We start from the raw sequence: 22,917 nt of genomic DNA on the forward strand, positions 1-22,917 counted from the left end.
AGCAGGAGTTCCAGCCAAGATGGAGAATGTGATCTCGCCTTTACCTTTCTGGGTTTTTGATCTCTTCTGTTACAAAATTAAGGGTGTCCCAACCTGAGTAAGAGAAGAGGGCAGAGTAGAGGGCAAGAGAGAGGTTTCCCATATCCCACGAGGAACCCTCAAAGGCATTCTCAAAGTGCTCAGTGTGTCCTGTGGGGCAGAAGTGGGTGGGAGACCAGGTGAAAGGAAGAGAGGGGAAGAATATGGAGAAGATAAAGGATTCAGAGGGAGAATTAAAAAGATGAAACAAATGAGAGGGGAAAAAGGCAAAAACAAACAGGACAGGGGAAGAAAAAAAAAAACATCATTTAATACCAAAACAACAACAATCAGAAACTCTGCACCTCACCACCCCAACTACTCCCTCAGGTTAAGTTTTCTTTAGTAAAACTATATGATATCAAGAAAACAAAAGCATTCCTGGCTGCACTCTGAGAAACACTTCTTCCAAGACCATAATGAATTTCCATTTCCTGCAACCGACCTCAGTTCTTCCTATTTTGACTTCACTAGTCATTTTACACAAAGCAGTAATTTCTACTGACAATAACCTTCCTGCGGGTGCTCAGATCAATGTACAATTTTGACTTGCGGGTTATCAGCCTCTTGGAGAAGACTCCATCACTCTATTTGCAGTGGGTGTGCTGTGGCTGTATAAGGCTTGGAATCTGAGGTCTTCTTATCTCTTACTGGGCCAACCCCACCCTTCAGCACTCCAACCCAAGCCAAAGCAACTGTCCTCCTCCCTAGAGGCCTCTGAAGACTGCCGACTTGAAAGCCCGCGTAGCTGCTCAGGACAGACATCTAGACAGCATGGAGTTTTTACAAGAGTAAGCCTTCTATGGTGCTTGTCATCACCGTAGCAGAAAGGCTGACCACTTATAACTCCAGGTCCAGGGAGATCTGACCCCTCTTTTAGCCTCCACAGGACCCACACACACGGCATAAATACAAACACACACAAAGTAAAAAATATTAAAAAGGCCAGGCAGTGGTGGCACAGGGATTTAATCCCAGCACTTGGTAGGCAGAGGTCAGTGGATCTCTAAATTCAAGGCCAGACTTGTCTTAAAAACTAGTTTCATGAGAGCCAAGGGCTGTTAAACAGAAAAACCCTATCTTGGGGGGGACAGAAAAACAAAAGAAAAAAATATTAAAAAGAAAGCCTATACCCAGATCTCAATGTGGCAAAAGATGTAGGTGTGCAGTAAGAGCGTCCAGGGGTATCGGTTACTGCACACAGCAGTGGTTCTCGAAGGCACACATTTCGGAGGAAAAACTACTCAATAGGGCTGGAGAGATGGCTCAGTGGTTAAGAGCATTGCCTGCTCTTCCAAAGGTCCTGAGTTCAATTCCCAGCAACCACATGGTGGCTCACAACCATCTGTAAAGAGGTCTGGCACCCTCTTCTGGCCTTCAGGCATACAGACAGAATATTGTATACATAATAAGTAAATAAATATTAAAAAAAAATAAAGCAGTAGCTTATACTTAAAAAAAAAAAACAACTACTCAATAGCCCAATTTTACTCTAGATATTCCTGAGATCTCAAAGGCATCTAGATGCCTGACTGCAGTTGCTCAGCAGGTTTCCTGGGCTACCTGGGCACTTCATAAAAGCATGTCTTTGGGCTGGAGGAATCACTTGTCTAGTATACATGTAGACCTGAGCCTCTGATCCTCAGGACCATGCACACATAAAAACTTCTTTAATTTTCAATTTCAAATCAATAAGTCTGAGATGACGGGCTCAGCTCCCCAGGTGACTGCAAATACAGCTATGTTTGGGAATGATAAAGAAAAGGGAATTGGCTGCTAAGTACGGAGGATATCCTTCGGTAAAACATCTTTCAGGATATTCTGGGAAGCCCATTAGCCTCAGTCTGTTCTGACCCTAAAATGAAAAGCTCTCAAGAGCTAAGTTATAGCTGGAAATGGTAGCACATATCTTTTCCCACCACTTGGAAAAGGTACAGCAAGAGAATCAAACATTCAAGGCCACTGGGCTATGTGGTAAATTACAGGACAACCCAAAATATATTTCAGGACATTATCTTATAATGTCTTTTTTTAAAATGTCTTATAAATAAATAAGAGGACTCGGTACGTTGCTGAGTAGTAGAGTGTTAACACAGTATGCAAAAGGTCCTGGTTACATCCATAGAAAAAAATTAAGAAAAAATTAAAAAGAGCCAGGTGGTAGTAGCACACACCTTTAATCCTAGCACTTGGAAGGCAGAGGTAGGCGATCTCTGAGTTTGAAGCCAGCATGATCTACAAAGGGAATTCCAGGACAGCCAAGGCTGTTACACAAAAAACCCTGTCTCAGCTGGGCAGTGGTGGTGCATGCCTTTAATCCCAGCACTCGGGAGGCAGAGGCAGGAGGATCTCTGTGAGTTCGAGGCCAGTCTGGTCTACAAGAGCTAGTTCCTAGACAGGTTCCAAAGCTACAGAGAAGCCCTGTCTTAAAAAGCAAAACAAACAAACAAACAAAAAAAGTAAAGAAACCCTGTCTCAAGAAAAAAAGAAAAAAGAAAGGCCAACATAGGTAAGGCAATGCCATTTTACAACATTCTGACATTTTGTCAATAGCTGGCTTTGAAAGATTCCTTAATTCAATTACAGATGAACAGTAAAATACTACAAAATAACCCTTCCCCTATGGGCCCCTCCAGTAAAGTCAAGTTTTCCCACTCACTACTTGGTAATTACAGACTACAACCATCCCCCTAAATGACTTATATGAGTAACCCAATTATACTCCAACTTTCAAGAACTCCTAGGACCTTTGCTAGCTTCCTGCAATGCTTTTTCCAAAGAAGCCCCTGAGGAGAACCTGGCATTTGGTATGTCCAGTTGACCAAACCAGACTGGCTGATAAAGCCCAGGAAGAGATTCATAACCACCTCTTACTTCACTGACAATACTCTAGAATATATTCAATATATGCTAAGAGATGAAGCTAGCTAAGTCCCATATCCTCCTCAGGGAGCTAAAGAGGCTCCAGGAGACATTTGCCCTTCTTCCCACCTCAGCCCCTCTTACCCTGGCACAGTTTAACAAGGCCCATGACAATGATGGCAATGAGTGCCACAACCTTGGCATATGTGAATGTGTCTTGTACTCGTGTGCCCCACTTGACATAGGCACAGTTCACAAATGTCAGCAGACCTAGAAGGAAAATCACAGTGTCACTGGTAGGCTTGAGCTGAGCACACAACCCCAACCTCTCTACAGAAAGCATTTTTCTACCCTCCCTGCCTAAGTTAGGGGAACAACAGTTCCGTGAGAACTAGAACAGGTAAACAGGAGGAGCAGCACCTATGAATGCCCTACACTATATCCAAAGGTACTAGGGCATGCATGAACACATATATGTTCTAATGCCAGAACCACTGCTGGGAATGTTTCCCAGCACCAAGAATGGCTGTCCTCACTTCATTAGCCTCACTCTACCCACTCTTTTCCAGCCAGATTCCAGAAAAAAAAACATTAACAAATAATGTAAATTTGAATATTGATGATCATCTAATGTCTTATACCTGTGACTGTTATATACTTGACAATTTCAGAGACAACCTCACTATCAATTCTGACAAATCCCCAAATACAGATGTCTGTTCCCCACTTGTATGATGTGGACTGCATGGTGACCATTCCTGCTTGACAAAGCTTCGGCATTTAGACATTGCAGACCACATTTCTCCAGCACCTTTTTACATTCATTTTTAATGATTTTCAATATTAATGTCTTTCACTTTGGGAAATTTTGTGTGGGCTTTGGTAAAGGTTAAAAATGTGTACAATGGGGGGGGGGGGCTGGAGAGATGACTCAGAGGTTAAGAGCATTGCCTGCTCTTCCAAAGGTCCTGAGTTCAATTCCCAGCAACCACATGGTGGCTCACAACCATCTGTCATGGGGTCTAGTGCCCTCTTCTGGCCTGCAGGCATACACACAGACAAAATATTGTATACATAATAAATAAATAAATAAACAAACATTAAAAAAATATGTACAATGGCAGTCTCTCTAAACAAAATAATTCTTTGGGGGAAAAAAATCTCCGCCACCTTAGAACCAAGAATTCCAATGTACCCTCCAAATTACAATCAAACAGTAAAATTAAGAGATTTACTAGGCACATCTGATCCCAAGGATGAAATACCTACAGTTCAGATCCAGAGCCTGAGGTCATTAAGGGCAAAAAGTTCAGTTAATAGAGAAATCAGAACGGTAAAGTATAATGAAAAAAGAGTAAGACATCAGGACCTTCTCTTCTGGGAGCATTGTGAGGGGACAGACCCATATAGTAAGACTAAAAAATTGTAGTATAGATAAGGTCTGCTCCCCAGAATTCCTTTTCCCAAGGTCAAGCACTTATAGGGTCTCCATTCTCTCAGGAGTTTGAAGAAAAGTTCCTATGTGATAAAGTAGTCATTCTTCTTATCTCTAGCAAGAGGCTCTTGCTTGTGGCCCTGCCATTATATTTTATTTTGCTTTAGATAATACATACAGATACATTCTAGTGTTCTCTCTCTCTCTCTCTCTCTCTCTCTCTCTCTCTCTCTCTCTCTCTCTGTGTGTGTGTGTGTGTGTGTGTGTGAGAGAGAGAGAGAGAGAGAGAGAGACACTTGGTGTGTGCCATTAACGTGACTGGTGCCTATAGTCAAGATCAATGCTAGACTCCTCAACTCTTGATCTCAATCCACATCCCAACCCCTTGTCTCCTGTTTATGTGCAACTATAGAAAACAAAAGGTGTACTCTTTTTCTCAATTAAATTCTGCTGGCAGCCATCCCAATTTACCCCTCTTTGGGACCTGAAACAACCTCCCCGCAGGAGGTATCTGGCACTGTCTCTGAGGAAACTAAGGCTGAGAAAGGCTTGCACACTCCCAAGTTCAAATGATCGTCCTGAGCCCATTCTGATGCAAACCTGCCAATTGTCAGTGAATCCCTTGGAGAGTTGAGCCTTCCTCAGAGCTTCTTAGTTCCATGTCATCTCAGCTACCTTTAAGCTCCATGCTAACGTACCTCCATACTATCTAAACCCTGTAGATTACTGAGGCTGTGAACTGCTACCTGGCTGAGGCTTAACCCACAGAGAGAACTCTTTTCCTGAACATAAAGGACAGGTCTGATCTAGGGAAGAACATGAGAATAATTATCCGAGGGCTTCTACAAGAAGGAACATAGTGACACTTCTAAGTACTGTCCAAGCTTACAAAAACAGAGCAAAAATCTAAATATATATCTTTTTTTTTTTTTTTGGTTTTTCGAGACAGGGTTTCTCTGTGGTTTTGGAGCCTGTCCTGGAACTAGCTCTGTAGACCAGGCTGGTCTCAAACTCACAGAGATCCGCCTGCCTCTGCCTCCCGAGTGCTGGGATTAAAGGCGTGCGCCACCACCGCCCGGCTCTGTGAGTCATTCTTAAGTTGCATCTCAGTTTTGTGGTAGTTTGAATGCAAGCATCACTCCTAGGCTCATATATTTAAATGCTTAGTCACCAGGGAGTACTAGGATTGAGACGTGTGGCCTTGTTGGAGGGAGACTGTCGCTGGGGGTGGGTTTTGAGGTTTCAAAAGCTCAAGCCAGGCCCAGAGTCTTTCTCTGCCTGTGGATTAGAATGTAGCTCTCAACTACTGGTCCAACACCATGAGTGCAGTACCTCCATACCCCTACCATGATGATAATGTACTATTCCTCTGAAAGCAAGCTCCCAATTAAATGCTTCTTTTTAATAAAGTCTTACAGTCCATTCTTTCAACCTCTTGCACATACTCCCACCTATTTATTCCTTTAGGTGGACTCTCCCTTACTTATGCCAAATGCACACACAAAACGTTTCTCCCTCTTGCCCTGTCAGCCATCATTAACATCTACTTCCAAGGTCTAGCTCAGCCCTTACTCCCTCTGAAAATCTTTCCCAAATATACTGGGCAGACCAGCCCAAGAGATCCCTCTCGCCTTCATTCCCACTTCACAATAGTTCAGTATCAAATGCTACAGTCCTGATTCCAGGAAGTGACTCCCTAAGGTATCTCAGTCTTCTTTCTGAGAGACCACAAACTCTCAGACAACAAGCTTACAGTGTGTCTAAAGCTCTTGTCCAGCAAAGAAGGGAGCTGATGAACCCTGGCTGGAGGCAAGGTAACAGCCGATTCCTTTGGGCAATTCTCCACTCAAAAGAAGAGTGTCCAGGGCCAGCTATAAAAATGACCATATGTTACAGAATAGCCTCCATGGTGTCCTAGGAGCTTCACTTAATATGCTGCTAAATAGGGCTGAAGAGTTGGCTTGGTGGTTAAGAGCACTAGCTTCTCTTCCAGAGGACCTGGGTTCAATTTCCTGCACCTAATTGGTGACTCACAACCACCCGTAACTCTAGTTTTAAGAGAACTGATGTCCTCTTCTGTGCTAACAAACACTCACAAGCATAAAATAAAAATAAATATTTTTAAAAAATAGCTGGGTTTGGTGGCACACACCTTTAATCCCAGCACTCAGGAAGCAGAGGCAGGCAGATTTCTGAGTCTGAGGTCAGCCTGGTCTACAGAGTGAGTTCAAGGGACAGCCAGGACTATCCTGAGAAACCCTGTCTCAATGGGGAAAATGCTGCCAAACAGTACATGTGCTCACCAGTCAGACATCTAAGGTGGGACACATAATGAAGTAATTATATGTAATTGGGGACACAATAGTTAACTAGGCTGTTGAGAGAGGGATACCCCAAAGAATGTATGCTACTGAAAAATCTTCACAGGGATCAACTGCTGATCAAAATTCTCTCTTTGGCTAAGCCTGGATCAGCTAACATACATAGTTAACAGTCACCAGTAAACCACAGGCACTAATACAATAAGCACATTTGGGGTACTTGTCCATCTCCTTCTTAGAACTTACTCTCTCTCCTTATCAGAGATGCCAAACAATGGATCCAAGCCGGCCTTATAAATTATCCCTCCCAGAATACCGAAAGAGTGAGTGTATCTAATAGCAATAGGGTACTCTGAGAGTCTAGAACTACACCAAGTCAAAGACCATAGAAACCCTAACAGTAGAATATAAACCACACACAAAGGAAGAAAGCAGGAACATAAAATTAGAAGGCCTGAACTTGTGAGAAAAAGACTGAAACACTAGGAGATGCACAGAAATGGATAGAAAAGACAGAGACAGAGACAAAGAAATGGGAACAAGGGAGAGACCGAAAACTGGACACCATAGGAGGCACAAAAGCCCAGCTGGACTCACTGAGTATGCTTCACAACCTCAGCCCAAGTGCCAGGCACTAACTAATCTCAGCCTTGCTCCTCCCCACCCCCTATCCTTCTCCAGTCTTCCTGCAGGTGTGGCCCTTTCTATACACAAGTAAACACAGCCCGCAGTGAAGGGAGAGTCATGACTGTATTAGCAGGATGAGTGAAGGCATGCCTCAGGAAGTTCTGCAGGACCCATTCCAACAGCCAGCTGAGCAGGCACAAAGCACCTGGTCAGTAAAGCTGACTGAGAAAAAGACTAACGAGCTGGAGCAAGGGAGCCTCTTACGATGATGCAGTCTTTTACATTTATTCACCCAGCACATATGCTTCTTACTCAACAAAAGTAGTTAATGAGCGCCAGCACGTTTGCCAGAAACTGCAGGCCAGTGGGATGAAGTGAGTCAAGTGCCTTGGGAATGCCCCCACTCCCTCTCAGGGAATCAGGCACAGGAATACCAAGACAGAGTCGATCCTTAGAGGCTGGCCCCAGGCACCGAGCTTGCCTCATACTCTCAGTCCTGCCAAAGAACACAAGTCTACCAAGCAGAAGCCAAGTCCCTTGACTACTTGCCTGCTTCTAATTAGTAAACAAAATTTCACCACAGACCCACACCCCTTACGTTTCCAAGATCACCCAGCCCCGTCCAGCTGAGTCTGGAGGCCAGGTACTCAGACTCTAGTGCTACAACTCAAACCCTCCAGTCTTCTCTCTTTTGACCCTATTTCCATTGACAGGCCCTTAGGATAGTTTCCTCTCTGCAGCACTACTGACATTTTGGGCCAGTAAGACTATATCCTGTTTGGCAGCATGTTCATCACCACTCCTTGCCTCTACCAATAGATAACGGAAGCACTGCTTCCCAATAATTGTATCCCAAAGATGTCTCCAGATACTGCCAAACGACATCTTTGAGCCAAACTAACCTCCCACTGAGAAGCACTGCTTTAGGGTAACAAGTAAGACAACCGGAAATCTCACCACCACCACCAAACTGTAGCATGAGAATGCAGTGGGGTGTAGATGGAAAAGCAGTGGATGAGGCTGCAACAATTTCAGGGGCCACACCTTCAGAGGTCAACAAAACAATACAAATGTGAGGGCTGGAGAGATGGCACCGCAGGGCTTGCTGCCCTTCCACAGAGCCTGAATTTGGTTCTCAACATGTATGGTGACCAACTTAAAACTGCCTGTACCACTGGCTCCAGGAGATCCAACACCCTCTTCTGGTTTCTGTGGGCTCCGCATACATGTGGCACACTTACACACAAAGGCAAAACAATCTTTAAAAAAAATTAATACGTAGCCAAGAAAGAAGTATACACCTTTAATACCAGCACTAAAAGGCAGAGGCAGGCAGATTTCTATGATGTTCAGGCTAGCCTGGTCTACATAGTGAATTCTAGGCCAGTCAGGGCTACAAAGCAAGACCCTATCTCAAAAAAAAAAAAAAAAGGGCACTACAAATGAGAAAGGCAACAAAGTCTGAATATAGAGTGAGCGGAGGAGGCTGGAGAGATGGCTCCGTGGCTCCGTGGTTAAGAGAACTGGCTGCTCTTCCAGAGGCCCTGAGTTCAATTCCCAGCAACCATATGGTAGTTTACAACCACCTATAATAAGTAATGTGATCTGATGCCCTCTTCTGGCATGCAGGCATACGTGCAGAGCACTCATTAAAAAAAAAAAAAAAAAAAAAAAACGAAAAATAAAAGTAAGAGGAAACAGAAAACTGCTAGTTCCAGTACAGCTAGGGCTGTTACATAGAGAAACCCTGTATCAAAGAAACAAAAAAAAAGAAAAAGAAAAAGACACCTAAAGCTAGGTATAGTGGCACATGCTTTTAATACCTACACTTGGGAGGCAGAGACAAGCAGATTTCTTTGAGTTCAAGGTCCATGTGGTTTGCATAGTGAGTTCTAGGGTTCTCAGAGTTACACAATGAGACCTTATCTGAAAATTTTTAAATAAAACTTTAAAATACTTCTTTTTATTATTTAATTATGCAAATGTGTATGCCTACATGTGGGTTATGTGCACTTGAGTGTGGGTAACCATTGAGGCCAAAGGCACTGGTTACCCCTGGAGTTGGAGTTACTGAGCTACCGGATGGAGGGACTTGGAACTGAACTCAAGTCCTCTGGAAGAACAAACAGTAAGCACTAAGTGTTCTCAATGGCTGAGCCATCGCTCTGGCCTTTGTTCAATCTCCCAACAAGGTGGACTCCTCTAATGTCTCAATTTTCAACCAACAAGGTAGACCTTTCTATGTCTTCCTTTCCAAACTTCATTCCCCAACCTATCGAAGGCCTCATGCAGGATCCAGTGCAGAGCTATGGTTTTCACTTCATACCCTATGTCCCCTGAGACCATGTGCTCTCAGTGTCATGCCAAACAGTCCCGCTTCTACCACATCCAAGCTCTGTTTAAAGTCTGAGTCTATGACCTAAGCCTCATTGGTTAGAATTCAACATGGTTTTCGGACTTGGCCTTCCTTCTAACAGATTCCTTCCCTTAGATCTGAATTCTGGGAATGTCTGAGTTTCTAGGAAAGAGAGCTCATAATACTAGTCCTAAGAAATCTGGGTAAAAATACACTGTGAGTGAAAAAGCACCACGTGGTCTATATTTCAAAGAGGTGATGCCACTCCTGCAATCAAACGATAAATTCTTGGTATGGGGATGGGCTTTCCAAGCCCAAGAAATCGTGGGAAGAATCATAACAGAGGGTGGGAGGCTAGCAAGTGAAAAATAATCCTCTTTCTATGTGTCAAAAATTTTAGGGAGGGGGCTGGAGAGATGGCTCAGTGATTAAGAGCATTGCCTACTCTTCCAAAGGTCCTGAGTTCAATTCCCAGCAACCACATGGTGGCTCACAAGCATCTGTAATAAGGTCTGGTGCCCTCTTCTGGCCTTCAGGCAAACACGCAGACAGAATATTGTACAAATAATAAATAAATAAATAAATAAATAAATAAATAAATAAATAAATAAATAAAGCAAGCCCTGTCTCGAAAAACAAAACATCAATAACAAAAAAAAATTGTCAATAAGTTATATACACAGCCAAAGTTTTTGCAAGCAGAGATAAAGAACAGAATATGATTAAGTACTTCTGGCAGCACAGCGTTAAGAAACACAAGAACCTATGCTAGCCAAAGCACTAGCTCTGGGTAAATCCATAGCAATCGCCTCTCGTTTCCGTGATTTCACACTGAATATCCTTTTCTCTACCCCTAAAAGAAAAGAAAATAAATAGGGACTCCTGGAATCTCTGACACTCTGTGCAGTGGCAGCAGGCATAGGTTGTTTACAAAGTCAGTGTAAAGAAATCTGAAACACCAATGGGAAAAGGCCATTTGGTATGGTGCCTGCTGCTTAGAACAGGCCATCAAGAGCAGCAGTGGCAGGGAAGAGGGTGTCCTGTGGGACTTGGGACCCCATCATCTAGAAAAGTCTATTTCCTCATTGATGCCTTTAAACTAGTTTCTAAGCAAAGCTGAGAGCACAACAAGGCCTTAGCTCTGACTTGTTCCCTAAGATAAGTTACAAACAGTGATGTTGACACCTTTCAAAACACCTGACCCTCTCAAAAAAACACAAGACATGTATCAACCTGTCACATAGAGCAAGGAACAGAAATACGGGACAGCTAAGAACAAGAGAAACCCAAGGCCCCAAACACCATGAACAGATTCAAACTTCTCCCATCCTTTGTTTACTTAGCTCTCAGAACAAAATAAGTGAAGAGGTTATTTTTTCAAAAGGTATGAGACCTCACACCTTCCCTCCTCCCCAAAGAGCAAAATATGACATTCAGGTTTCAGTAATCATACAAGTAATACAGCACCCACACCTCCACGTATGCCTCTGCCTCACCCCCATACTTACATATGCAGGCAGCAGCAAGAAGACGGCAGGCCGCATATGGAGGATCACAGGTGGGGAAGGAGGGCTTGATGATATAGTTGGCGAAGGTGATGGCGATGATGGCCTGACTGGTGGGCTCAACAATTAGCAGTGAGACCCACAGACGGATAAAGGCAATGAAGCCCCCAAAGGCCTCTAGAATGTAAGCATAACTGGCCCCTGACTTGGTGATAGTGGTTCCCAGTTCTGCGTAACAAAGGGCACCCACAACAGAAAAGAGCCCACCAATGGCCCACACAATTAGTGACAACCCATAGGAAGCAGTATATTTTAGGACACCCTTGGGTGAGACGAAGATCCCTGAGCCAATCATGTTGCCCACCACCAGGCTGACCCCATTCAGCAAGGAGATCTCCTTCTTCAGCTGCATAGTCTCTGGAGACCCTTGAGATGGTGAGCTGGCATCTTCTTTTACAGTGTGCTGGTTGGCCTTGGGGAGAAGATGGTAGGTGGGTATGGGACTCCCAAGTTCCCTGGCTTCCATGGTAAATGGTTCCTGTACACCTGTGTTTACTGTGACCTGGCAAAGAAAACAAGGGTGTCATGTCTAGAGCAGGAGCTAGTGACTCTGGCTTAGTCAACACTTGCCAGGCAGACATTTTCCCTGCCCACCACCTGCTTAGCTAGAACATGCAACACACAGAACACAACAGGCTTGTCTCAGTTTCACTTAAGATACAAGCAACTGGAGGTGATTTATTTGTTTATTTATTTATTCAAGGCAGAATTTCTTTCCTGGAACTAGCTCTTATAGACCAGGCTGGCTTCAAACTCACAGAGATCTGCCTGCCTCTGCCTCCCAAGTGCTGGGATTAAAGGTGTAATGTACATTGAAGTTTTGCCTTTGTATATCTGTGTGAGGACTCCGGATCAGATCCTCTGGAACTAGAGTTACAGTTCTTTCTATTTGTTTGTTTGTTTTGGTTTTTGAGACAGGGTTTCTCTGTGTAGTCCTGGCAGTCCTGGAACTTACTCTGTAGATCAGGCTGGCCTTGAACTCAGCTATCTGCTTGCCTCTGCCACTCCGGAGCTGGGATTAAAGGTGTGCACCACCCCACCATGTGGAATTTAGAGTCTTCCTGCCTCAATCTTCTGAATGCTGGGATTACATTTGTTTACCACCACACAAAGCTATATTAATGATATACTCTCTCTTAGCATCTTCTTTTTTTTTTTAATATTTATTTACTTATTATGTATACAATATTCTTTCTGCCTGTATGCCTGAAGGCCAGAAGAGGGCACCAGATCTCATTTCAGATGGTTGTGAGCCACCATGTGGTTGCTGGGAATTGAACTCAGGACCTTTGGAAGAGCAGGCAACACTCTTAACCACTGAGCCATCTCTCCAGCCCTCTTAGCATCTTCTTAACCCTTTCATGTAACTGCAGATCTTTCCACATCTGGTTGAATGCCTGTAGAAATGCCTATTTATGGAACTGGAGAGATGATGGCTTAGCACTTAAAGAGCACCAAGTTCAATTCCCAACACCCACATGTCAGTACACAACTGTCTGTAACTCCAGTTCCAGAGGATCTGACATCCTCACACAGAAAACATGTAGGCAAAACCCCAATGTACATTAAAAATAAATAAATCTTTTTTTTTAAAAAGAATCTAAGAGATTACAAGATTATAAGAGAGAAGGGGAAAGGGACACCCAGGGGCACCCTAACTTGGAGCTAACTTGCCACTGGCTTATTCTCTTTCCTCTTCAGCGTGTTCCTTAACACAATCTATGCTACAAAGTGATTCTCCCAAAACAATTTCTAGTCTTGTCACCTACCCAAAGTCACAGCCTCCTTAGTTACAGACCCAGCATTGGAAAACATCACGATAAGATGGCATGTGTGTACACATTCATTCCCTTTGGACCAACCCAAGAGAGTAGATTCTACTGTCTTACTTAAGAAGGCCATGTCAAAAGAAGACAGGCAATCTCCTGACTCTATGCAAGCTGGCCTCTCTTCCTTAATTCCTGTGCTAATCACAGGTCAGAAACAATAATCCTACCTCACCTTTGGGAAAAGGAATGTAGTGGGCCATAAAATTGCCATCAAGGAACCATTCCTTAAAGGTCACAGGATAACTTCTAAAGGTAAGAATAGATGATACTCATAGACAGGCGCATAGCCCAACTGTCAAAAAGGCATCGTCCAGCAGCCAATGGGAGCAGATGTGGACCCACAGGCAAACACTAGACAGAGCCAGGGGAACCCTGAAAAACGGAAGGAGGGACTGTAGGAGCCAGAGAGTTCGAGGACAACAGGAGAACACAGGCCATAGGGGTTACAGACTGAAGTGACAAACACAGACCCTGTATGGGTCTGAGCTAGGTCCCCTGCACATTATGGTTGTGTGGCTTAGTGACTTGTGGGACTCTCAACAATAGGAGTGGGGGGTGTCTCTGACTCTTTTGCCTGCTCTTGGGACCGTTTTCTTCCTACTTGGTTGCCATGTTTAGCTGTGATAAAAGGATTTGTGCCCAGTTTTATGGTACCTTGTTAAGCCATGTTTCGTGAATATCCCTGGTACGGTTGCTTTTTTTTTTTTAAAAGGGAAACAGGAGGAGTTGATCTGGGGGAAAGGCACTGGGTGGAGTAGAGAGAGGGGAAACGATAGTCAATGTAATACATAAGAGAAGAATAAAAGTTAAAAAAAATAGAACAGAATCAATACTTCAGCTTTCTAAAATCCTCACCTCTCCTCAACAAAGACATAAAGCTTGGCAGAGTAGCAGTGGCACACACCTGTAATTCCAGTACTTGGGAGGTTGAAGCGGGGGAAATCAAAGGTTACTATTTAGTAACCCTCACCTAAAGGAAGAAAAAGCATGGGGCTGAAGGGCAGAACAAAAATAAAACAAAATGTATACCAGAGCCTGGCTTCACAGGGCTAAAACAAAGGAACCCAAGGTCATTGGAGTGTGAGAATCCTTGGAAACAGGGAAAATTCATTACAGACCCCACTCAAAACTCTTGTTTGACTTGTCCCAACGTTCCAAGAGTCCGGACCTAGGCTCGAGTTAAAAAACTTGTCTGGGGCATGAGAAGAGTAGAGCCAGGCTACCCCTACTTTAATAAGCCCAGACTTTGAGAACACTTTTCATTCTTGGAACTAAGCTCTATGCAGGTCCCCTATGCAAGCGTGTGGAAGCATATTTGTTTCACATGAATGTCAAGTGAGTCCAGGTTTCCATGGGAACAAATCCAGCAAACAGCCAGGAGTCCATGCTCATGTAAGAGTGAGGTACAAAGAAACCTTCGGGGTCTAAATACTCAACATACAGACAAGCAGAAAAGCCTGGCCCTAGAGGCTACTCCAGCGTCCTCTAGTCCATCAGAACTTAGAGAGAGTGAGGGTTGCCAGGTATCCCTTGTGTACCTGTACAGCTTGGCACTAGTGTGTCTGATGTGGCTTTATTCAATGGGTCTACACACTAGACAAACTCCCCATTGGCTTGCTCTGGAAGAATGTGCTACAATCAGTCACAGCCCCAGAACACCTCTTGCCTAGAATTGCTGAATTAGTTTAGGAAGGACTCCTCTCCTTCAGCTAAGAAGAAAGCTCTTTTCTTCACTCAATAACCAAATGCAATTATCACTATGAGCCTGTCCTTAGCTAAGGTAATTAAAACCCCTATCTTATTTTAACACAAAAGCAAAACTGTGAAATAACTACAGCAAACTCCCTGAGGACACATGGCTAAATTCCTGCCTTGCTTGGCTACAAAACCCCAAGGCCATTCCTTACCTTTCCTCTAAATCTAACTCCCACTTCACATTCCTCTAGAAACCAGCCAAGCACCTCATCCGCTGGGATTACATGTAAAGACACAGCAGTGAGCAGAGTCAATAAGGGCATGGATCATGTCCTCAGAACAAAACAACAGAATGATAAGGCAGCATGGAAATAAGAAAGAATTGCGACCAGAAACTCCACAGTCAAAAACCAGAATTCACCAGCTAGCTGTACCTCAACATTCTCTGACCTTCAGCTGTTCTTCCCAAAAGCCTCACTGACCTTCTGTGAATATTACACTAAACAATATAAAACTGCTCAATAAAATATAAAGGCCTGGGTCAGAGAGATTGCTCAGTGGTTAAAGACACTTGTCACCAAGCCTGATGACCTGAATTGGACCCCCACAACCACATGGTAGAGAGAACCACCTACCACAAGTTGTCTTTGACCTTTACACACATGCATCCATGCACACACACAAATATATATAAATGTAATAAAAAAATTTGAAAATGAAGAGAAGGTGATAAAATTAGGTCAGATTCTTGAGAAAGATTAGAAGACAATTTGTACACAGTCTCAAAAACCAAGAGGAAAAGGTAACAGCAAAAAAAAAAAAGAAGAAAGAAAATTTTTGTGTTTGAGAAGGGAACAGGAAATTCTGGTAAAAACCACTGAGAAGTATAACCTCTGTGTCAGGCAAAATAACTCAGAAAGATCAATCCCACCCAGACACAAGGAAACTGAGGCTGTACCAGGACAAAGAGAAAACCTCCCTGCTTCCCATTCCCTCTAAGAGTTTGCACCCAGAAAAAAGCAACAGCAGTACAATACCCAGAGTATAGCAAACCGTACACGGAGAAGGGATAAAACTGAGAATAGAAAATACACTTTGAGAAAAAGTCTTCCCTGTAGGAAAGCAAACCAACCCCGAGCACAAAGAAACACCAGAGGAATGTGAAGGTAAGGTTACCCAAGGCACCATAGCAACAACAAAACCCAACACAATTCTATAATTGGTTCGAACTCTTCTACCAACAACCTTGCAAAAGAGTCATACCTATTTTTCAGAATAAATTTCTCCTGTTCTACAAACTATGGCAATGACTAACAAATTATAAATAAGGAAAGAAAAAAACAGCAAGAAAAATAACCCATTATCAAGAGGCAAGATAACAAACATGATGAGAAACATCAAATAGACTGTTTAAAATGGCTATGATGGGGAGAGGGCATGGGCAGATGCAACCAGCTGCGTGTGGTCCTGGCTACTTACTAGAGGCCTGAGACAGGAGAATCACTTAAGCCCAGAAGTTCAAGACCAGTCTGTATAACACAGCAATACTTCATTTCAAAAAAAAAAAAAAAAAAGAAGTTGAGCAGTGGTGGCTCACACCTTTAAACTCAGCACTTGGGAGGCAGAGACAGGAGGATCTCTGTGAGTTAGAGGCCAGTCTGGTCTACAAGAGCTAGTTCCAGGACGGGTTCCAAAGTCACAAGGAAAAAAAACCTGTCTCCAAAAACCAAAATTAATAAATAAATAAATAGAAAATTTATTTCAGGCGGTAGTGGTAATGCACAGTTTTAATCCCAGCACGCAGGAGGCAGGAGTAGGCATACTTCTATGAGTTTGAGACCAGCGTGGCTTACAGAGTAAGTTCCAAGACAGGCTCCAAAGCTACACAGAGAAACCCTGTCTCGAAGAACCAAAAATAAATAGAGAGAAAGAGAGAGAGAGAGAGAGAGAGAGAGAGAGAGAGAGAGAGAGAGAGAAACAAAAATTGAAATTGAAGGAGTGGTGGGTACTGACTGAGGAGACAGCTCAGTGCTTCCTATATAATCATGAGGTACTTTCTCAAAAACACAAGGTGGTTAAGCATAGTGGTTAGTAGCACATGCCAGCACTGAGGAGGCAGAAACAGGAGGACCTCTGTGAGTACCAGGTCAGCCAGTATTTAACACACACTCTCAAAAAACCCCACAAGGTGACCACTAACTTACACACACACACACACACACACACACACACACACACACACACGCATGCACACAAAAAGCAACACATACAATGACTACAGTGAGTTTGGGAATATAGCTCAGTGGCTGGGTGCTTGCATCAGACCCTGGGTTCAATCCTAGGCCTGCAAAAAGTGAGACTAAAATAACTGTGATTAATAGATTAAAAGGCTCTAAACTCAACAATAGGAGGAACAAATGTAGAAAATCATGAGTCAGAATAGAGAAAATAAAACGGTAAATATATAAAAGCTGTAGAACAATAGTCTGAAGTAAGTAAGGGGAGGGAGACTATTTTAAACTTTTTTAGGCTATAAATGAAGCCAGAAGCAAAAACTGCAGAAATGTAGCATGGGTTTATAGCACAAAGGAAAAAAGAATGCCTGACAATACTATCATAAAGAATAGGAGGCAAAAATTGAAAGAATACTGTATAAAGTTCTTACATTATAGTGAAGGAATATCTTACTTAAGGGTAGACTGTAATTAAAGATTCATGAAGCTAAAGTATAGCTCAGTGGTAGAGAACTTGCCAGACATATAATTATGGCCCTATCCCCTAGAGGCCAGTAATAAAAGATTTACACTGTAAAATTAGGGCAACAATTAAAAAATATTAAAGATGTATAATAACAGGCCAACAGTAGAGAGCTGAGTGTGATGGCATATGTCTATACACCTCACACGAGTCCTGAGCCCTGGGACTAGAGGTATGCATCAAGTCTATCAAAAATAGCGGGCTTTAAGCAAGTTATATAACTATATTTAATATAAATTATCTAAATACACCAAGTAAAAGATGCTGTTAACAGTGTTAGAGATTGACTATAAAGAAAATCTCAATATGCAAACTATAGGAAATCACTCTAACTATGAAGACATAAATAAGTTACTGAGAAAAGAAACAAAAGAACCCAGACAGGCAGGGATAAAGCTCTGCTGATAGAGTATTTGCCTAGTACACACAAAGCCCTGGGTTTGTTCTCCAGTATAGCATAAAGCCAGTACAGATGCCCATGTCTATAATCTAAGGAGCTCTCAACAAGTTAAGGCAACATAATCAAAACAGTTTACCTGCTACTATATATCAGAGTTCAAGGCCAGCCTAGGCTATACAAGGCTTTAACCTAGGTTACATAAAAGCCTGTTTCAAAAAAGAAAGAAAAAGCTGGGTGGTGGCAGTGTATGCCCTTAATCCCAGCACTCTGCAGGCAGAGGCAAGTGGATCTCTGTGAATTCAAGACTAGTCTGGTCTACAGAGCAAGTGCCAGGACAGGCTCCAAAGCTACAGAGAAACCCTGTCTCGAAAAACCTAAAAGAGCCAGAGAGAGAAAGAGACAGGGAGAGAGAGACAGAGAGGAAAAAAAGAAAGACAGAGAGAGTGAGAGAGAGCGCTGGAGAGATGGCTCAGCAGTTAAGAGCACTGCCTGTTCTTCCAGAGGACCAAGGTTCAACTCCCAGCACCTGCATGCCAGCTTTCAACTGTCTGTAACTCCAGTTCCAGGAAACTATCATCTTTCATCTTCACACCAATGCACATAAAATAGTGCTAAATAATTATGAGCCCAGAAAAATGGCTTAGCAAGTAAACAGTACTTGCACAAACCTTACGAACCAAGTTCAATCCCTGGAACCCATGAAAAGGCCAGATGCACATCTGTAATCCCAGCACTGGATGGCCAGAGGGGAGGCTGAGACAGGCAAGCCAGCAGGAAGCTTGTGGGCCAGATAGCCTGGAGGAAGCTGACAGTAACAATCAGCAAGAGAGATTTTGCCTCAACAAGGTAGAAGGTGAAAGCCAACTCCCTAAAGTTGTCCTCTGACCTATTTTATAGCATTCCATGGCTCTTATGTGCCCACACTCACATACACATGAAAAATAAATGGAATTTAAAAAGCACACATATGTAAAACGAAGCAAAAAGATGCTTTTGTTAAAGCTGTTTTTTAAAACAAAAATACATACACATAAGCGTATATATCGGTTGTTTTTTTAAAAAATATTTATTTATTTATTTGTTATGTATACAATATTCTGTCTGTGTGTATGTCTGCAGGCCAGAAGAGGGCACCAGACCTCATTACAGATGGTTGTGAGCCACCATGTGGTTGCCGGGAATTGAACTCAGGACCTTTGGAAGAGCAGGCAATACTCTTAACCACTGAGCCATCTCTCCAGCCCTGTTTTTTCTTTTTGAGACAGTGCCTCTCTCTCAATCAGAAGCCAAGCTGTCCTAGAATGCAGTATTTAGAACAGACATTCTCTGTCACTGTGCTTTTCAGGTAAAAGCTGATGAAGTAATATAAATAACGACAAAAAAGTTTTTAATTCATTTACATTTAATCAGTCCCACAGTACCACAGATGCCCAAAAAAGGACCCCACACCTATGTGACAGGTATTGCCTATCCCATTCTCCACAGAAATCTGTAGAACCATTGAAACAATGCGATGGAAACTGCTGGCATAAGGGGTCTTAAGCCAATACTAAGCCTGGTATTAGAAACAGGTTATCAGCTAGGCAGTGGATGCATGCCTTTAATTACAGCACTCAGGAGGCAGAGACAGGCAGATCTCTGTGAGTTCAAAGCCAGCCTGGTCTACAAGAGCTAGTTCCAGGACAGGCTCCAAAGCTACACAGGAAAACCCTGTCTTGAAAAAGAAAGAAAAAGAAAGAAAGAAAGAAAGAAAGAAAGAAAGAAAGAAAGAAAGAAAGAAAGAAAGAGAAAGGGAGGGAGGGAGGGAGGGAGGGAGGGAGGGAGGGAGGGAGGGAAGAAAAGAAAAAAGAAGTGGGTTATCAAAATTCTACCAAATTTTTTTTTTGTTTTGAGACAGCATTTCTCTATAGCTGGGATTCACTGTCAAATCTTATACAGTAGTTAAAATAAATCAGTATAGATCATACATAGTTACTAGTCTCAATCTCTAAGATGCTGACATCTCTAAAATCAAAAGACACATCCTGGGGCTGAGGGTGAGACTCAATGGGGAGAGTGTGTATTTAGCAGGGTTAAGGCTGAGACCCTGGATTCAATCCCCAGCACTGATATGAAAAGTGGAAAAAACACAGCAGTTTCTAGCAGGATTCATCCTATTCTCCAGAATCCTGCAGCAGGTCCCTAAAATTTCTTTAGGAAAATTTAACAAGAAAATTATCATATGCAATTTTTAAGAAAAAGGTAAATCATATAAAAATGCAATCACAAAGAAAGTTGTAGATATATTTATTTTAACTTTTTTTTCAAGTAACAAAAATGATGCTTACTGTCTTATGAAGAATATCAAGTAACTGAGATACAATTTACTTCGCAATCACAATGGCTAAGATACTCATAGCTCTGCCAAGCCACCATGCCTTTAATCCCAGCATTTAGGAGGCAGAGGCAGGCAGTTTTCAGTGAGTTTGAGGCCAGTCTGTTCTACAGAGTGAGTTCCAGGATAGCCAGGGCAATAGAGAGAAACCCTGTCTCAAAAAAAAAAAACAACAACAACAACAACACTAAAAACAAAAAACAAACAAAACAAAAAACATAAGATAGAGGTAGGCACTGTAGTTCAGACCTATAATCCCAGCACCGGAGAGACTAAAAGTCCTCTCATTTACAGTTTGAGGCCAGCCTAGGCAACACTGAAACCATGTCTTTAAAAAAAATTAAAAAGACATAAATACATAATTCATTTACAAAACAAGTTACATGTGTTATGATGTTTTATAACACTATGATTTTTGTTTTGTTTTTGGAGACAGGGTTTCTCTGTGTCATCCTGGCTGTCCTGGAACCCTCTTTGCAGAACAGGCTGGCCTCTTAAGCCTTTTTATTAGCATCATAGTCACAAAGTATGCAAATAACTACAGAGAGAGAGAGAGAGAGAGAGAGAGAGAGAGAGAGAGAGAGAGAGACAGAGAGAGAGACAGAGAGAGAGAGAGAGAGACAGAGAAGAAAAACAAAGAACAGAGTGGTAATATTCACCTGTCACGAAATCAATGAGGATCCACGCTTTTTTAAGTTATTTCTCCACAAAACAGTCAGGTACCAAGAAAGGGCTAATTCCACTTCTCTGTTTTGGTCATTCAATCTCTGTAACAAATAAGTTCTTAGTTACTTGTCAAAAAAATCTTAACTTACAGAAAGCATCGGAGTATTTCCTCCTGTAAAATCTAAACTTTACACTCCCATTATTTCCTCTACCACATAAAGGGTATGACTGACACAATCAGCACACATTTGGTGTCAGAGACTACCCTGGTCATCTCAAGTCATAGGGATCTACTGCTCTAGAGTCCCAGGTCCTAAGAGCATCATGTACATAACTGTTGTAGAAACATCTCCACATTCTAGAGATTACAGCAAGAATGCATAAAAGTCAGAAAATTCCTCTATCGAGATACTCCAAGATCAGCCACATTAAAAAAAAATCCAGATAAATAAAGAAAGAGGGTGAAGGAAAAAAAATCAGGTTCTCAAGGTTTTCTTTCTTTGTTGGTCTTCCTGTCTTTCTTTTTCTCTCGTTTGAGGAGGAACTAGGGATGATACCCAGAGATTTGCATATAGTATGCAAGTACTGTTAGAGGTCCTATATCCCCATCAGAGCTGTGACTTTTCTTTACATTTGCCAAGGAAGGAAAACCAAATATAACTCAACTAAACAGCCTAAGACCAAAGGCGGGAAGCAAAAGCCGGCTGTATGAAACCACAATGGAGCCTTAACCAAGTACGAAGCCTGGGCAGCTTCCTGAAGGGCCTCACCAGGTAAAGAGGTTAAAAAAAAAAAATCTCAGAAAGCAACAGCTTCAAGTCTGCTCCTGCTAAGTCTTCAAATCCCGGAGCAGCTCTCAGAAATCAGGCGCCAAACAGCTGAGCATCCTGCTACAAAGAGGGTTAGGTCAGCAGCCCAAGCCTGAGCGGTTTCCCCCTCATTTACAGCAAAGGCGGAATTCCTTCCCACACGTAAGCCCCGTGTTTACGACTGGTTCCCCAAGACTTGTTAAATTAGATGTTGATTTCTATTTATACTGGCCCATTACACAACACGGGGACAAGCCTTTGGACTTAGTGCTCAGCACAGAATTTTCAGAATGTTTCACAAATATTTCTGGACATTTGTGACATGAGATGGTCAAGGGAGATGACAAACTCGAGAGACTCAGAAGTGCCCCGGCCGGAGCACCGTGTTCCCGACCGCCAACCCCTCAGCACTCTAAGTCCCAACACGAGTCAGAGGTTTCAACAGCGCCAAGAAGCTGCATTCCGGCATTCGCACACCGCCCAGCTGTCTCTGCCCTCCTCACACTCGCGGGCTCCCGCACAACAGCCTCTCCCTCGCAGTCTCTGCTCCAGGGGATCCCTCACACGGCCACGGACTGCGAAGGAGCCCGTCCCTCTCACACTCAGTGTCGCACACTCTCGAGGCGCCCTCACGCCCACAGTTTTCCTCCTCACACTCTGGGATTTTTCCGTCACGCACACTGGGTCTCCGTTACACTCTCTGCCTCGCAGTTTTCTCTTTCACACACAGACCCCCTCACACTTAGAGTCTTGCACACTCACAAAACCATCCAGGGTCTCTCCTCTCTCTCACGCACACACGCACGCACGCGCCCGCTCGCTGGCTGGCTGGCTGCGCGTGCGTCTTCCTCACACCACCGTCCACTCAGGGCTCCACGCTCCCGGCGTCCTCCTCTCAGCCGCGGCGTCTCTCCCGCGCCCTCCGCCCCACGCGGTTTCCGGCCCGCATCCAGCACGCGGCGACGGCGGCCGAGCAGAGCGCTCAACCGCACACGAGACGTCCCCGACCGAAACGGAACCAGCCCCGGGCCGAACCGGAGCCAGCCCCTCACCTCCTCGCCCCCGCCAGTTAGCTCCCGGTGCCCCGGCGCTGCCAGGATGCTCGGTCGCGCCGCCGCCGCTGCCGCTCAAGCCCCGCCCACG

The 22,917-nt window shown here is 43.5% G+C and overlaps 1 protein-coding gene across 5 annotated transcripts in view; it reads right to left on the reverse strand.

The window, feature by feature from the left end:
• Slc7a6 (solute carrier family 7 member 6) overlaps positions 1-22,911 on the reverse strand; it is a 28,924-nt gene extending 6,013 nt beyond the window's left edge. Inside the window, exons 1-5 of one of the 5 annotated variants that reach the window (XM_075977119.1) lie at positions 22,827-22,911; positions 20,959-21,066; positions 11,188-11,746; positions 3,085-3,210; positions 45-189 (exon numbers count right to left, since the gene is read on the reverse strand). In XM_075977119.1, the coding sequence (XP_075833234.1) occupies positions 45-189; positions 3,085-3,210; positions 11,188-11,710 (794 nt within the window). In that variant the 5' untranslated portion in view covers positions 11,711-11,746; positions 20,959-21,066; positions 22,827-22,911. Of the gene's footprint in view, positions 1-44; positions 190-3,084; positions 3,211-11,187; positions 11,747-13,977; positions 14,044-20,958; positions 21,067-22,536; positions 22,573-22,826 lie in introns of those variants that run through there. The other 4 variants (XM_075977120.1, XM_075977121.1, XM_075977123.1 and 1 more) reach the window with 4 other exon arrangements.
• Between the last annotated feature and the right edge of the window lie 6 nt (positions 22,912-22,917).

The sequence above is a fragment of the Microtus pennsylvanicus genome, chromosome 6 (genome assembly GCF_037038515.1).
Source record: "Microtus pennsylvanicus isolate mMicPen1 chromosome 6, mMicPen1.hap1, whole genome shotgun sequence".
In the NCBI taxonomy this organism is placed as follows: Eukaryota; Metazoa; Chordata; class Mammalia; order Rodentia; family Cricetidae; genus Microtus; species Microtus pennsylvanicus.